The 15,494-nt window shown below is 40.5% G+C and overlaps 1 protein-coding gene across 6 annotated transcripts in view; it reads right to left on the reverse strand.

The window, feature by feature from the left end:
* LOC119478289 (netrin receptor UNC5D-like) overlaps window positions 1-15,494 on the reverse strand; it is a 208,023-nt gene that overhangs the window by 32,134 nt on the left and 160,395 nt on the right. For all 6 annotated transcript variants that reach the window (XR_005204413.1, XM_037752926.1, XM_037752925.1 and 3 more), the window contains exons 6-7: window positions 4,511-4,685; window positions 3,315-3,482 (exon numbers count right to left, since the gene is read on the reverse strand). Coding sequence is in view for 5 of the 6 variants with exons in the window: in XM_037752926.1 (XP_037608854.1) it covers window positions 3,315-3,482; window positions 4,511-4,685 (343 nt within the window). In the remaining variant the exon portion in view is untranslated. The remainder of the gene's footprint in view (window positions 1-3,314; window positions 3,483-4,510; window positions 4,686-15,494) is intronic.

The raw sequence follows: 15,494 nt of genomic DNA on the forward strand, positions 1-15,494 counted from the left end.
GTATAAAGATGATATAGAGTTTAAAAGGCCGGCATTTTACATTTAACTGACATGACAAAGATGCTCACACTTCTTATAAGAGAGTCAAACATTGGGCCTCAGTGAGTACGAACATTTTACCCACAAATCCGGGATTCATCAATATTTTCTTACCTGAATGTGTTCATACTCAAATTTAAAACTGCCTCAGACCATGCGTACGCACAAATGATGAAGGCCTGTCTTAATGTAAACACACAGCTTTTAACTAAATGCAAAGCATATTAAAACCTCATTCATTAAAAAAGGCTTTTATAGACTATACTATTTAAAACCGTAATTTATTAATGCACTGGCCAACTGTATTGAATAACTATAACATAGATGCCCTTTCATCCTCATCAATTATTGTCATAAGTCAAATATTCAACTATAAAATATGAGTGTCCCAATCCTTGCTTACAATCATAGACTGTAGATAAGAAGTGGACGTAGTCACCGTTGTGTCACCCATTGGTTTGTGCACTGCTGTTTTGAAGCTTGAGTTCTGCATTTTGTCCGTCACCATCTTGGTTATTTGCAACCAGAAGTGACACAAGAGGGTGGAGCTAAATACAACCGAACGCTGAATAAGACATTTTTAGACAACCAAAATGTATTAATTCACTTTCATGAACTGAAAACACACTGTGAGAGTGTTAAAGTTTTAAGACAAAAACACGGACAACTCCCAGACCGGACAATGCCGTGGTAGCGACCTGTCAATCACAAGGTAGCCACGCCCTAAAGCATCCCCTGCTTTATGGTCTATTTGACTCTAAATGGGACCATAATTTACTAAATGAACATCATGCTGTATTGAAGAAGACTTGAAACTAGCGATTGAGACCATAAACTCATGTTTACAGGATCATTTTCTCATAGATCAGACTACTTTTTGCAACCAGAGGAGTCGCCCCCTGCTGGCTGTTAGAAAAGAATGCACGTTTAAGGCACTCCCACATTGGCTTCACTTTTAAGACCTTTCCTTATATTGAGAAATGGGGGCGTGGCAGTTTGCTGATTGCAAATAGCGGGCAAGCGCCTGTCAATTTAGGATGATTCTGATTTATTTTGTGCGCAAAGTAAGAACGTTTTCATGCATGTTAGTGAATGAGTCCCTGAGCCGATTCATTTAACAGTCCTCTGGGACTTTATGAGAAAACACTTTGAAGGTAACAGCTGCACTACTAACTTCACGGAAACATTTCCCTCCTCGAGGTGCCAAAATGATGTGCCGCCTTGTTGACTTAAACCATGCTCCATCAAGTCTCCTTTCCACCTCCAAAAAATGCTCTAAAGGTTTCCTTCTTCCTGCTAATCTAAACGCAAATGCACCCTGTTTATGTTCAAACTCAGATGCTGGAGAAAGAATCCTTCAGAAGGAGGCAGGAGATAATGTTTGGAGGAGTGCGCTGCCTTCCACTGATAACTTTTTTTTTCTTAAACCTGATGAGCATTTCCCTTTATAGTAGTGCTGCTGTGGTTGAAATCATAAATGCGCTTGTCTAGAAAAAAAACACTTGGGCAGAGCAAATTACACGGAAGTTTTGATAAGTGGAACTGCTACTCTGCTCTTCCTCTCACATCCTAAGCTTCTGCTGTTTGTTTCTCTCTCTCTCAAGTTCTCCTTATGTCTTTCTTTTTTCACCCCTCTCTCCATTTCCTCTCCATTTCCTCTTCATTTGCTGTTTTTTAAGGTCCACTGCATTAGATTTCAGACACAAACCACTGTCATCATCAGCAGTGGACACGTGCAATGCATTGTAACTGGTTGAAAGGGAGAGTACTGTTATATACCCTCAAGACTGACGCTGTTCTCTGCTAATTACAGGTATTAAAATCAACTTACAGGCTTCAAACGCTCCTGAGTAATCAATCATAGAGACCATTTGTGTTGTCTTACTTTTTGTCACATTTACTGTGTTATTGTGGGGAAATGCATCTGTGAGCAGAGAAACCTCTCCATACGATGCATTCAAGGACATGCTGACTTTGAAAGTTCCCAGAGTTGGCTGTCAAACAGTCTTTAAGAATACCGCAACATTTTGGGAAATACATTAATTTGCTTCCTTGTCAAGAGTTAGTCGGTCAAGTATGGAGGTCAGGCCAGCAGGCGGGTAGCTTAGCTTAGCATAGAGAATGGCAGCAAGGGGAAACAGCTAGCCTAGCTCTGTTAAAACATAAAACAAATCTGCCTACCAACACCTCTAAAGCTCACTTATTAACATGTAATAAATCGTTTGTTAATTCTGTACACAGGCCAAAGTGTAAAAACAACAATTTGTGGTTTTATGGGAGGTTGTTCGGCGCACTATGTCTTGGTCAGGCTCAGTAACGGTGATGACAAGACTCCCGAAAGTCACTGAGTCCGGCCAAGAAATAGTTCCAGAGTGCAACTCCCCTTAAAACTACAAATAATGTTTTTAATACATTTTATACAAATTAAACAGATTGAAGGTTTTATGTTGTGTTTAACTGTCATTATGCAATACAGGATTGCACAATGAGATGCAGTTGTATCCCCTCCACGCTACACAAACAGAAAATAGATTTAATAAAGTCAAATATTTTAGATCAGAATAAAATAAATCAATAAAATTTGCAATAAAATTGATCATGTATACATGTACTATATACAATATGTACACACATATACACACATACACATATGTACAATATGTGCAATATTAATTCAATTCAAAAGGCGTTATCGGCATGACCTTTGATATGTGTTGCCAATTATGAAATGATATAATATATAATATACTGTAAGTATAATAGTGAAAAAGACTTTACATAGACAAAAAAAGACCAATATAACAAATTGTGCAAATTTCACAGATGCAGTGCAACGTATAGCATAAGATATAATGTTTTAATCGTGAGCTTTAGAGGTGGTAGGTGGATTTTGTCACCTTTGGACGGAGCCAGGCCTGTTTTCCCCTGTTTCCAGTCAGTATGCTAAGCTAAGCTAATCACCTGCCGACTAGATTTTCATATTTAACAGGCAAATATAAGAGTGATATTAATCTTCTTATCTAACTCTTGACAGGAAAGCAAATAGGCTATTCCTTTAATGCAAAAATAAATAAATAACCAATGTCACAACCCAGCTCATGAATGCAATGCTTTCAAGCACATAAATCACAGAGTTTCCATGAATGCACCCCCGTCGATTTCAAGATTTCCCCGACTTGAACAGAATTATTAACAGGAACCTGTGAGGTTGGGAGGAGAGCTTCAGCTTTGAAGCACAAACACTAACAGCATGTCGAGCGTTTCTTTGTGGTTACCTGGACACAGTGTGTTGCAGGTGCTCTTCTGTACCGACATGCCCTCGCAGAAGGCTCCCCCGTTGAGAGGAGCTGGATTTGTGCAAGTGCGAGAACGTTTCTGCACACCGCGACCGCAGCGTACGTTGCATGGTGACCAGTCCGTCCACGATGACCAGCCTCCGTTCACTGTGTGGGCCAAAGGATGAAAGGAAAGATATTATGAGAATGAAAACAGGCTGTTGTATATTCTCTGCACCAGAGTGACTGCATCACAGGGGTACACTCAAAAGTGACAATCTTATCCAGGGGAAAAAAAAGGTGTCTTGATGATCAATAGTGTCTTCCCTTCTGTCTACTTCTTCTGATTTGTCGCCTAAAATAATGCGGGATGATTGACTAATCAGCTCATTTGCTGTCAGGACAGAAAGAAATACTGGTATTATACATCTGTCAGAGGCTATTGGGAGTAGTAAGCCTGTCTAGACTTCATTAGCATTAAGGAAATTAATGATTGATGGGCCTCAACGACGGGGTGTCAGAAGGAATTAGATGAATTCCTGCAGCAGCTAAATGTCCTCCCTGGAAAAAATAAAAATAACAGGATGAAAGGTCAGCAGAACGAGCACCGAAACACTCCAATTAACAAGGTATTCCTCTGGTGTGAAATGAGGTGGTGCTATTATGACATTATAATTCCACGTATTCTCCTTTGTCTCTGCAGGGCTCTCTACAGGGGCTATAAAAGTGCTGGAAACAGTGTCTGCCGGCCCGCAGCTACTCAAAGCACAAGGTGTTCAGCACCAGCAGATAAAAGACGGGGGGGTTGTGACAGCCCACGTCACTGCCTTTCCACCATTAATAATTGAGTTCTTGTAAATATTGTGCCTGTGTCTCCTTGTTTTAACACACGAGAGATCACTTGCCCATTAGCTGCTCATGAGACTCGTGTGAAAAAACAGACCACACGCTGTGGTTGAGCGCTGCTTTTTATATTAATGACTTCGGGGAATTAGGAGGTGCCAATCTGACAGCCGGCTTCTGGAGTGGAAGTTGATATTTGGATGCAGACAAGAAAGCTGTTTGACATTGTTTTGATCATCTGTGCTGCCAACCTAAAGAATATACCATCAGGCCTTTTTTGGCTGAGATGGAAACTAATCTTAGACACATTTTTCCTTTGAAAAATATATTAAAAAGTACATTTGATATCTCACCGTAGACTATAACGGTGGCCGTGGCACTGCGTCTCTTGGCCACGATGTTGCTGGCTACGCAGGTATAGTTTCCGGAGTCGGAGAGACGAGCTTCGGATATGAGGAGATTATGGTCGCCTCTTGAGTCGTCGGCGCCATCAGTGTTGAGAGGTTCTTCATTTTTCAGCCATTCCACCTGAAAACAGCAGAGCATTTGCATGAGTAATTAAACGGCTTTCATGTTTAGACATAAACACATTTGAAGTTTGAAGAAGAAACTTCTCCCATGGTCTGATATAGAATATGTATTTTGGTTTTATAAGAGTGTAAGGTTATAATGATATCTGCAGTAGTGAGAGTCTGTAGCTTTGAGCTCCCCTTCCCTTCCCATCATTATACAGACATGATCTGAGGAAACTGTCTGATTCCTGAACACTGAATATACCTTTTTCAGAAAGGAATGTCTCATAATGAGAGTTCATGTTTATTTGCGTGTTGGGTGAATGTGTGAACTTGCTAAGAACACCATTCCTATTTCAGTTAGAATTATGAGGACTATAAAGTGGATGTTATTTAACACTATTAATTATACAAAAGTGGATATTGTTACTATATCTTTTCATAACAAACATACAAACATTTATGCATTACTTTTAGCTGACTATTTCAACCGTTTATCCAACATGGGCCTTTCAAACAGAACGCGGTTTGCACTGCGCTCGCCGCTGGGTTCAGTGCACATCACAGTGCGCTACGCCCAAAGTTCAACCAGTTTGAGCTTTGCTTGACGCAGCGAAAAGCCGTTGTTGCACCGTGCAAGCCGTTGGAAATAATGAGTTTCAGAGCGCAGAGGTGCCGTTGCCGTGTTCTGTTTGAAAGGCCCATTAGCCTATTTTAGATAGCTAACTATTTAAACCATTTATCCATTACTTATAGCAAACTATTCCAACTGTTTTTTAGCAGTTAGCTATTCAGTTGTTTATTGATAACTTAGTCTTGCATAGCCAGACATCCATACACCATCCAACACCATATCTCCACAGCTCTGTGTCAGCATTAGAGAAAGGTTTATCATCCCGGTATAGGGGAAATCCAAGCCCCGAGGAAGAGCACCGGGCTTTGAAGCAAATGTTCGTAGCGGCCAAATGGTGGAATTACAACTTCCCTGTCCGTCACGTGATGCCATTGGGCCCAAAAATACTTTTACCCATAAACTTACATTGGGAAAGAGACGTCTGTAACTCAGCGGATCATTTTTTTTAGGTAAATCAACTTCCCAGTATGAACACTTGAATAGCCCTTATTTAAATCATTAGGTCCTAAAAGTTGTAAAATGCCCTAATAGCCGAATCCAGAGTTATTTCCCTTCCTCCGTTCATGTGAATGAGACCCAGACAGAGGTCAAAGAGTATAGAAGAAATGAGACAAAACTCATTTCGGTAGAATATGACAACAGAATAGTTTTGTTTTGCTTTCGTACGGCACTTTTTAGGCGGACGTTTTACTGGTGTCCGTTAGTCGCTTTCAGTCCAAAATGGCAGAAGCGTAGCTCTGCTGCTGGGCGCTGATGTTGCAATGGAACGAACAATTGACTTTCACTTCTTGGTGATATACGTTCTTTGCCGAGGTGGAGCGAGTGCTGGGAGGCGGGGTTAAAGGAAACGCTACTGTGCCTGCTCCGTGGGCCCAGTGGATGCGAAAGATCACCGGAAAATCCGGGTACTTTTATATTCAGACGTCGAGCCATTTTGACTTCATGCACTACTGAGCAACTTTCATAGGAATAAACGGGACTCCGCCTCCAACGCTGTGTCCAGTTCTCTTCATACCTCCATGGAAAAAACGCTCTGGCTTGTTTGTATTTCTTTAAACCAATCACAATCGTCTTGGGCGGTGCTAAGGACAGGATGTAGCGAGGGCTTTTCCAAAGACAGTACCATAGAATGTAACATGGCATTTCTCTGGTATATCACCACATTTATTAATATATCATTTTGATTGCAAGATTAGGGGCCTGTGGTATAACATGAATGACATCCACTGGGATGTGATGCAGTAGGTAGGTCTCATCTTCTACTATTTAACAATTCAGTGTCCGTGTACTGAGTGAAAAGTAATAAGGAATTACAAAATAAAGGATGCTCTGTTGATACTCCTCTCCTTGCATGACTGGCCCTGTAAATTGCTATTAATGTGCCACCGGCTTGAGCTTTTCATTGAGAGAGACGAGCCGGGGCATGAGGGAGCGGGGTTTGATTTATGGCAGTGTATTTGAGGATTAAAAACTCCGCCCCACTGGGAGCTCCATGTGTTTGTGCACGGGGGTTGTACTCGAAGTGTGTGTTTGCTTGTGTGTGTTTTTGTGCAGAGTGTCCATTTGCCAAGGGAATATAACAACAGCCAACAAACTCAGAGATTGCTTTGCTCTTTCGGAGCACCCTGGATGAAAAAATTGAGCTGGGAAATCAATAAATCAGGAGTCATGTTGTCACAAACGGGTTTTTTTTCTCCTTTTGATGGCACAAAAAGTCTTTCATCATGTGCCTTGAATTTAACTCTTTTCATCATTTGGCTCCACAGACTTCAAGACAAGCAACGCGACCACGCTGGTGGGCTGCTTCGGTCATTCTTTAAATCCTGGTCCTTTATATTATTTTTCCTTTTCACTATTTCACACCTCCAATGTCTCATCAACCCCTGTGTTGCCGTCCGTGCTGTATTACATTCTCCAAAGCTGCTGCTATTAATCTTCTCAATTATGGAGGCAGTCGGTTTCAACCTACCATGGTGGGAATGTGAAAATAGTGCAAATTTTCTATTTCAATCATAAAAAAATCACCCTTACCTTGTGATTTCATCATACCAATTATTATTTTTGCTTTTATGCATTTTAAAAGATTATTTATGTAATCACACTATAATCTGGTATTTTGCTCAAGCACTGACACACTCTCTTATCCATCCATCCATCCATCCATCTATCCATCCATGTATCTACTGAAAATAAATGAATAAATAAATAAATGAGAATATATTGATGATGAAATATGTCATTAAATGTAGCAAAAAATAATATCTTAATAAATCTTCATATCAATTCCCATATTTATTTTTTCATTTTTAAATTTATTAAATTCATTTTTACATTTATTTTTTATTTATTCATTTATTTTGAATTAAGTTATTTATTGTTGCAATTATTTTGTTTTATTTATTTTATATTTATTTTTAAATGTATGTATTTATTTATATATATTTATGCAATTATTTATTTATTTATGCACGATTTACCTTTTGCATTTCAACCCTTATTTACTTCCCGAAAAATAATTTAGTTCTGTATTCTTTTCTTTATACACTTCTTTACACATTTCTTTTTACATTTCTTCATGCATTTCTGCCTCATTATGCAAATGAGGGGGCTGTAACTCAAAGTCAAAGTGTATCCTCCATATCTATCTATCTATCTATCTATCTATCTATCTATCTATCTATCTATCTACCTACCTACCTATCTACCTACCTATCTAGAGAGGTCTTATAGTCTGACAAATATAGAGTAAAGTCTGGTACACACTTGCTCTTCCTCTGATTGTACAAAGTCCGCCTTCTCTATTTCACTGCGGCCCTGTCTAGTATCTGGGAAGTAGGGAATTAACCTTGACAAGTGGGAGGTTTGTGCTTTATCACCTTCTCTGCAAACACCGCAGCCTCTTTCACGAAAGGATGACAGAGGTGAGCACTGTTGTTTTTTCCCGGGGTCATATTATACACCGTCTGTCTGCAGTATTCGAAAAGAATCTCGCTAAAAGGCGTCTCTGATGTCACGGCGAGACGATGCAACGGCTCTTTAAAAACAGGTTTGACCCTAAAAGCTTTCCGCGACTCCAGTCTCCAGTCTTTTACTTTTATATTTTCACTTGAAAATAAAATGCAGACTATTTTAAATTGCGGCAACATGCGCGTGTCATTATGATGTGAGAAAAAGGTCAGGTGAATTAAATGGGAGATGAAGCTATTGGTCACCAACTACTAAATAAGAGGAACTTATAGAATTATAAAAGTCCAGTGTTGTAAGGTCGGTTGTGTAACTACAAGCATCAATTCAAGCACTAATTGCCATCTCTACTCAGCACATTATGTTCAAATGACTTGAAAATACCCTCCATTCATTTCAGGAAAGAAGAAAATGTCCAACTAAAACTATTTTCCTGCAGGCGGCTACAAACAACTGTGATGGAGAAATATGATGCGGAGAAATTCACTGAATTGAAAATTAACCCCCAACCCTTTGTTCTCTCCCGACACGTATTCAGATGGGACGCATGTTTATAGAGCGGGCGCCAAAATTGAACTTGACAGGTACAAAGATTTAACCATTATGTTGTGTAAATTAAATATATTTCAACATTTAGTGGGAAAATATGTCACCTCAGGAAACGCAGAGTAACACTAAGTGCGAGAAATACCAGAGACGTGCCACACTGTCTTACATTATAAACACTTCTTTCAATGACAAATCTCATTTCTATCACGGTAAAAATAATGACCTGGATTAATGTGCAGCTACTGTCTACTTTGCATCATTAATCAGTTATTAAAGCGAGGCAGAGAAATGTTTTTTATCTCATTTACAAAGAGTGCGATGTCACTGGTGTGCATTCATTGTTGTGTTTCTAGAGCTGCGTGTGTATGCAAGCTAATGAAGGCCTTATGATATGATACAACACATTACCGTATTACAGTTGAAGATGAATCAAAAGTTATCTGACAACAAAAACTGAACATTATAAACTTCATTATGGAGTTGAATTGCATTATATAATACTGTAGGTGTGGGGCTGTCCACCCACTGCAGGTAATGTTACATTATAAATTACATACAAAGAAACGCTCTATCAAAGCTGCATTCTCCAGGTACAGTATAAACTGTCTGGATAGGTGCGGAGGTAGACGGTTGAGGTGCTTTGTCTGCTAGTATTTCCTCTAAAGTGGCCTCTGTCTCTGTGACAAGCCTGCTGCAGTTTTGTATCTCTCTGTAAACCTTGGCTCAAGCCCTGATACTATATTGACAATCCCCGTCAGCGCCATCTGATGCAGTATATGCCAATATGATACTAGGTGACAAGCTCGTGGCCAACAATTGAAACTGTTCCCTATCTGACAACACAAACTGAACCTTATAAACTTCATTATGGTAGTTTTATTACAGAGGAGTTGAATTGCATTATATGATATTGTAAGTGTAGGGTTGTCCACACTCTGAAGGTAATGTTACATACATTTTTGTAATTAGTATTTGATTGTTTTTTCTTACATGAGCATCGTCACATTTTGGTCAACAAATCAAATAACTCCTATATGCAAAATAATATTAAAGATAGGGTCGACGATGTTAGAAAGCTGGCATAATTTGAAAGTAGCATCGGGAGCTCCTTGGGGCTCCTTCCAAGTCAACGCCCCCCGCACACATGCACGAGCACCGCCGCATCATAACTACTTCACAGAGCAGAGAGAGGACCTCAACTCAACAACGCTACCTCATGACAAGTAACCGCAGCAGTTTTCTCTTCCATTCTCCAGGAAACGTGCGGCGGCGACGCGCTTTGAGTTCAGGCTGGTGCATGCCAAGGGTACGAGAAGGAGGCATCTGAGTGGTTCTTTCCAAGCGGACCTCGAGGCAATGATTGGTAGACGTTTTTACAGGATTACAGCAGCTACAGATGACGGCTCTTTTCCGGTCCTTTTTCAGAGCTCATCAGTAATGGATCGCTGTCGGGGTGTAAAGACCATTTCAGCCAATAAAACAAATAGTGTAGACAGGAGAACATCGTCAACCCTGCCTTTAATATAAAAATAAAATATCTACAAAATCATAATAATATACAAATAAAATAATAAAAAACATAAATCAAATACATATTCTTACATTAATCTGGTCTAATCTAATTTACAAGTTAATTTTCAGACACATAAAGAGTGTGTGTGTGCTGTATATACGAGTATTGTGTGATCGGTTCACATTAACAATGTATTCCAAGTAGTCTCTCCACCTCGCCACATATTTCTCAGTCCTGTCCTTCGAGCTGAAAGAAATTTGTTCGTATGATGCCACTTTGGCCAACTCTGTGAACCACTCCTGAAAAGAGGGCTCACCTGGATTCCTCGATTTCCAAACCATTATACTGGTCTGAATAAAGCCCGTGGTTCCACAGTGAGATTGTGGATCACTGAGAACATACGTATAGCCTCGGGCAGAACTCAAAGTTGGCCCGGGTAATGTTTTTTTATACGTACATGAACTTTAAACCAGTACTTCAGAATCATGGGGCATTCCCAGAGTAGGTGAAGAAGCGTCCCTTCAGAGCTGCAGCACTTCCAACAGTCAGTGAAGCCTGAACAGTCTGTTAATGTTATAAATGACAGTAAAGAAACCCTCTATCAAAGCTGCATTCTCCAGGTACAGCATAAACTGTCTAGATAGGTTGGTAGGTAGATGGTTGAGTCTCTTCTAAAGTGGCCTCTGTCTCTGTGACAAGCCTGCTGCAGTTTTGTATCTCTCTGTAAACCTTGGCTCAAGCCCTGATACTATATCGACAATCCCCGTCAGCGCCATCTGATGCAGTATATGCCAATATGATACTAGGCGACAAGCTCATGGCCAACAATTAAAACGGCTCACTATCTGACTACATTAAACTCTTATACTCGGGGTAACATGAGGTCAGGGATTGCTGTGAACCGACATTTTGAATGGATGTAACTGATAGTGGAAAGTTTTCTTTTGGATATAGACAAAGAAACTGCATGTATTGTGGATCAGTAATGTCATACCTAATCTGCGTTATAGGGTTTATAGTGTCACCAATCTCCACCAGAAAGTACCTCTCTCCCCGACAAAGTTAACTGTTACAGTTTTCCTCAATGGCTTTGGCTCATTTTTTGAAAACAGTCTTCTCTAAACTGTAAGTGTAACTGTCACAACTGTTTGCTGGGACATCACAGCTCTATTGCATGTTTGCAAAAAGGTAGTAACTCACCCAAAACATTTCATTCATGCTCCAAAAGCTAATTATTGTGTCAGTAAATTGGCCATTGCCACGAAAATGAAAAGTTGTTTTGTCATTGTGTGAGCCGCGCTGCTCAAAATGTTTAGATGTTTTTTTCACCGTGCCAGTCAACCCTGGAAATGTTTCTCATATAAAAATCTCAGTTTTGTTCTGCTTTTTTGTACACTGACTGCTTACTGTACTATACAAGAATGTCAGTTCTGTCAGGCTGAATGCTGCTGTGTATCGCACTGAGCTTTTACATTCTCATTTCAGAAGGTTAAAGTAGGAGTGTTTATATATATGGGATCATAAGCTGGCCAAAGGAGGAGATAGAAGCCACAGATATCAAGACAAGAAAGCTCCTTACCATGCATGGTGGGTTTCACCCCAAGACTAGCACCCTAAGGCGATACACTAAGCGGAAAGAGGGAGGCCGAGGACTAGCCGCGACCAAGCGTCAAAGCCACTGTCCAGGATGAAACATCGAAAATCCAGGACTACGTCAAGAAGATGGCCCCAAATGATGAGCTGCTAAGTTAATCATTCAGACAGCAGAAACCAGATGATAATGAAGAGGAAGAGGAGCAGACAACATGGAAGGACAAGCCCTTACATAGCATGTACCACCATCAGATAGAGGATGTGGCTGATATCAAGAAGACCTAACAATGGCTGGAAAACGCTGGACTGACAGACAGCACAGAAGCACTAATCATGGCAGCACAAGAACAGGCACTAAGCACAAGGGCCATAGAGGCCAGGATCTACCACAGTAGATCAGACCAGGATCTACCATAGTAGATCAGACCCAAGGTGCAGGCTGTGCAAAGATGCCCCTGAGACGGTCCAGCACATAGTAGCAGGGTGTAAGATGCAAGCTGGATCAGCGTACATGGAGAGGCACAACCAAGTGGCTGGGATAGTGTACTGGAACATCTGTACCCAGTATGGACTAGAAGTACCCAAATCCCAATGCCAAAGGTGGTTGAGAACAACAGGGCTAAGGTCCTGTTGGACTTCAGATTCCAGACTGACAAGCAGCTGCTGGCTAACCAACCGGACATAGTGTTGGTTGACAAACAGCAGAAGAGGGCAGTGGTGATAGATGTGGCGATACCAGCTCACAGCAACATCAGGAAGAAGGAACATGAAAAGGTTGAGAAGTATCAAGGGTTGAAAGAACAGCTGGAACAAATGTGGAAGGTCAAAGCCGACGTGGTCCCTGTTGTAGTAGGGAGAGTGGCTCCAGCAGATTCCAGGAACGACATCTGAAGCCTGAGTCCAGAAGAGGCGCTGTCCTAGGAACAGCTAAGATACTGTGCAGAACCCTCAAACTCCCAGGCCTCTGGTGGAGGACCCAAGCTTGAGGAAGACACAGATACCACCACACAAAGGTTTTCTTTCTTTTATATATATATGCTGGGAAAGAGGTGAAGACAATGATTGAACCAGGAAGATATTGGTTGGAAGTTCCTGCTGGCAGAAGCCTTTTCAACCCTAAGGGCGGGGCCAGAAAGCGTACTGTCTGTCTGTCTGTCTAGCTGCTACCAGCAGCCGGATCAGCACCTCGGAGAGCGCCGCGGCACACAGAGCTGACAGTAAGGTGTCTGGAACACATCGTAGAGCCCTCTGACTGCCGCTCTGCCACTCTATTTGCAATTGAAGAGTCAACGATGCATGCGGGCAAGATTTTTTGGCAGGCTCATCGCTACAGTACCTGCCTGAGTGTGCTTTTATGTAACTAAGTATATTTACTGTATTTAAGCACAATTTTGAGGTACTCGTACTTTACTTGAGTATTTCCATTTTATGCTACTTTATACTTCTACTCCTCTACATTTCAAAGGGGAAATATTGTATTTTATATGCCACTACATTTATTTGATAGCTTTAGTTGCTTTGCAGATTCAGATTATTAATACAAAAATATAATCTATTTATAAATTATGATGTATTATTGTGGATTAAGCCACCCAACTGCATATTAAGTAGTTGAAAGTAGCACTGCTTTACCAGCTGCAACATGCATCAATAAATATAATACAATAATCTATATATATTTTCTGAAATGAGCCATAATATATAAATAAATGTGATTTATGTGTGTAAATATGAGCTTTTACACTAAAAATAAAAGATGTCTTGAATCAGTGTAATAAGAAATAATAACATTTTTACAGATCTACTTAAATAAATCGCTAACTGCAAAAAAACAGACTGAAGGAGGACGTCTGTGTGGACTTCTGGGACTCTTGTGTCACCAGAGTCTGTTCAGTTGCACAAACATGCACTGTTTAAGTGCATTTTATGTCTGCCAGAAGCTTGCAACCACACTTAGAAAGACAACAACTTTCCAATCAATCCTTTTTAGTTGGTATCGATAACATGTGAGCCGTGTTTGAGTGTTGAAGTATCGATTACTGCTGTATCGATCTGCCCTTCACTAAGGATCACTCACTCGTCCTCTCTGCAATACTGTTGAAGTGTTTAAGATGCTACGTGTTGAGGTGACACTCTCTTCGGGCCCCTGTTCCCAATATTGGCTGTATTGTGTGTGTTCGTAGGAGGATGAAGGGCTTTGGCTGCCGGCTGCTACCCCAAAAGAAAAATATATTTCTTTGCTTTAGTGATATCACATTTCACACTCAAGTTTATGGAAAAATATCATTGTTGAATTAGAATTAATGAGTGGAAACATAGCACAAATATTTGTTAAAGAAGAGGAAAACACATAATAACATTACCGGCTTGTGGTGGAAGAAGTACTCCGATTTTTTACTGAAATAAAAGTAGTAATACCACAGTGAAAAAATAATAAACGTGTTTGTTGCAGCTCGAAAAGTTGGGCCTACTTTTAGCTACTTTATATATCGATGGGTAGCTTAATCTATAACAATACATCATAATTCATTAGTTGATCTATATTTTGTGTTAAAGGCTCAATATGTGAGATCTGGCCAGAATTTTAGTTTAAAACATTCATAAAATGAACGAATATTATCAACAGAGTGTGACGGTGTTGACGTTATGTCAAACACGTCTATGTATTGTGTACTGAAATGAGCACGCTAACTTGCTACCCCCGGCACGTCCTGTCTTGTCTTGTCTTGTTATACAACTTGTACCTCGATTGTGAGTCACTGTAATGTCCAATCTGTCCTCAGTCCAACACGAGAGGACGAAGAAGTAGAGCTGCTCTGAGGGCTTGTAAATCATGATGAAGGTACAGTACAGGGTCCGGTTAGTGGCAGAGTAATCACAAAGATGGCTGAAGCTCTTGGCAAGCGGCCTTTATCGCCGTCCCAACCACCTGCTCTCCCGGCAAGAAACCACGTTTGGCGGCAACGAAGCAAAACAAGAGTAAACAAGAGACAGCTCTTGGTGAGTAAACAGATGAGGTTTGATGCTGAACTTGCAACGTTTCTTTTAGACTGGTAAGTAACATCGTTGGCTATTTAGCGAAACATATCTTCAGTGTAACCAATGACAATACAAATCGTACTGAACAACATTCAAAATGTCGTCAATATATGGTTTTGATGCTACTGTGGTGTTGCTACAATAAAACTGAGCTAAGAAAGCTGTAAGGTAAACTATCGGCCGATACAATACGTGAAGATTATAAGATAGCATTGTTGATTTGACCGGCTCTCAGAGTTTCAGCAGTTTGGTTAAACTTTGCATATTCTTGCTCTGCTGTAAGTTAGTAGTTGGAGTGGAAGTATAAAGTAGCATAACATGGAATTACATGGAAAAGTAAAGTACAAGTAGCTCAAAATTGTATTTTAAAGGGACAGTGTGTAGGATTTGGCGGCATCTAGAGGTGTGGTTGCAGATTGCAACCAACTGAGTACCCCTCCGCTCACCTCGCTCAGAGGCCATCCATACCGTGATAACACTACTTTAGGAGCAACGGAAGTCAGGTTTTACACTCTGAGGGTCACGTTACCGCA

This window comes from Sebastes umbrosus, chromosome 19 (assembly GCF_015220745.1).
Source record: "Sebastes umbrosus isolate fSebUmb1 chromosome 19, fSebUmb1.pri, whole genome shotgun sequence".
Taxonomy (NCBI): Eukaryota; Metazoa; Chordata; class Actinopteri; order Perciformes; family Sebastidae; genus Sebastes; species Sebastes umbrosus.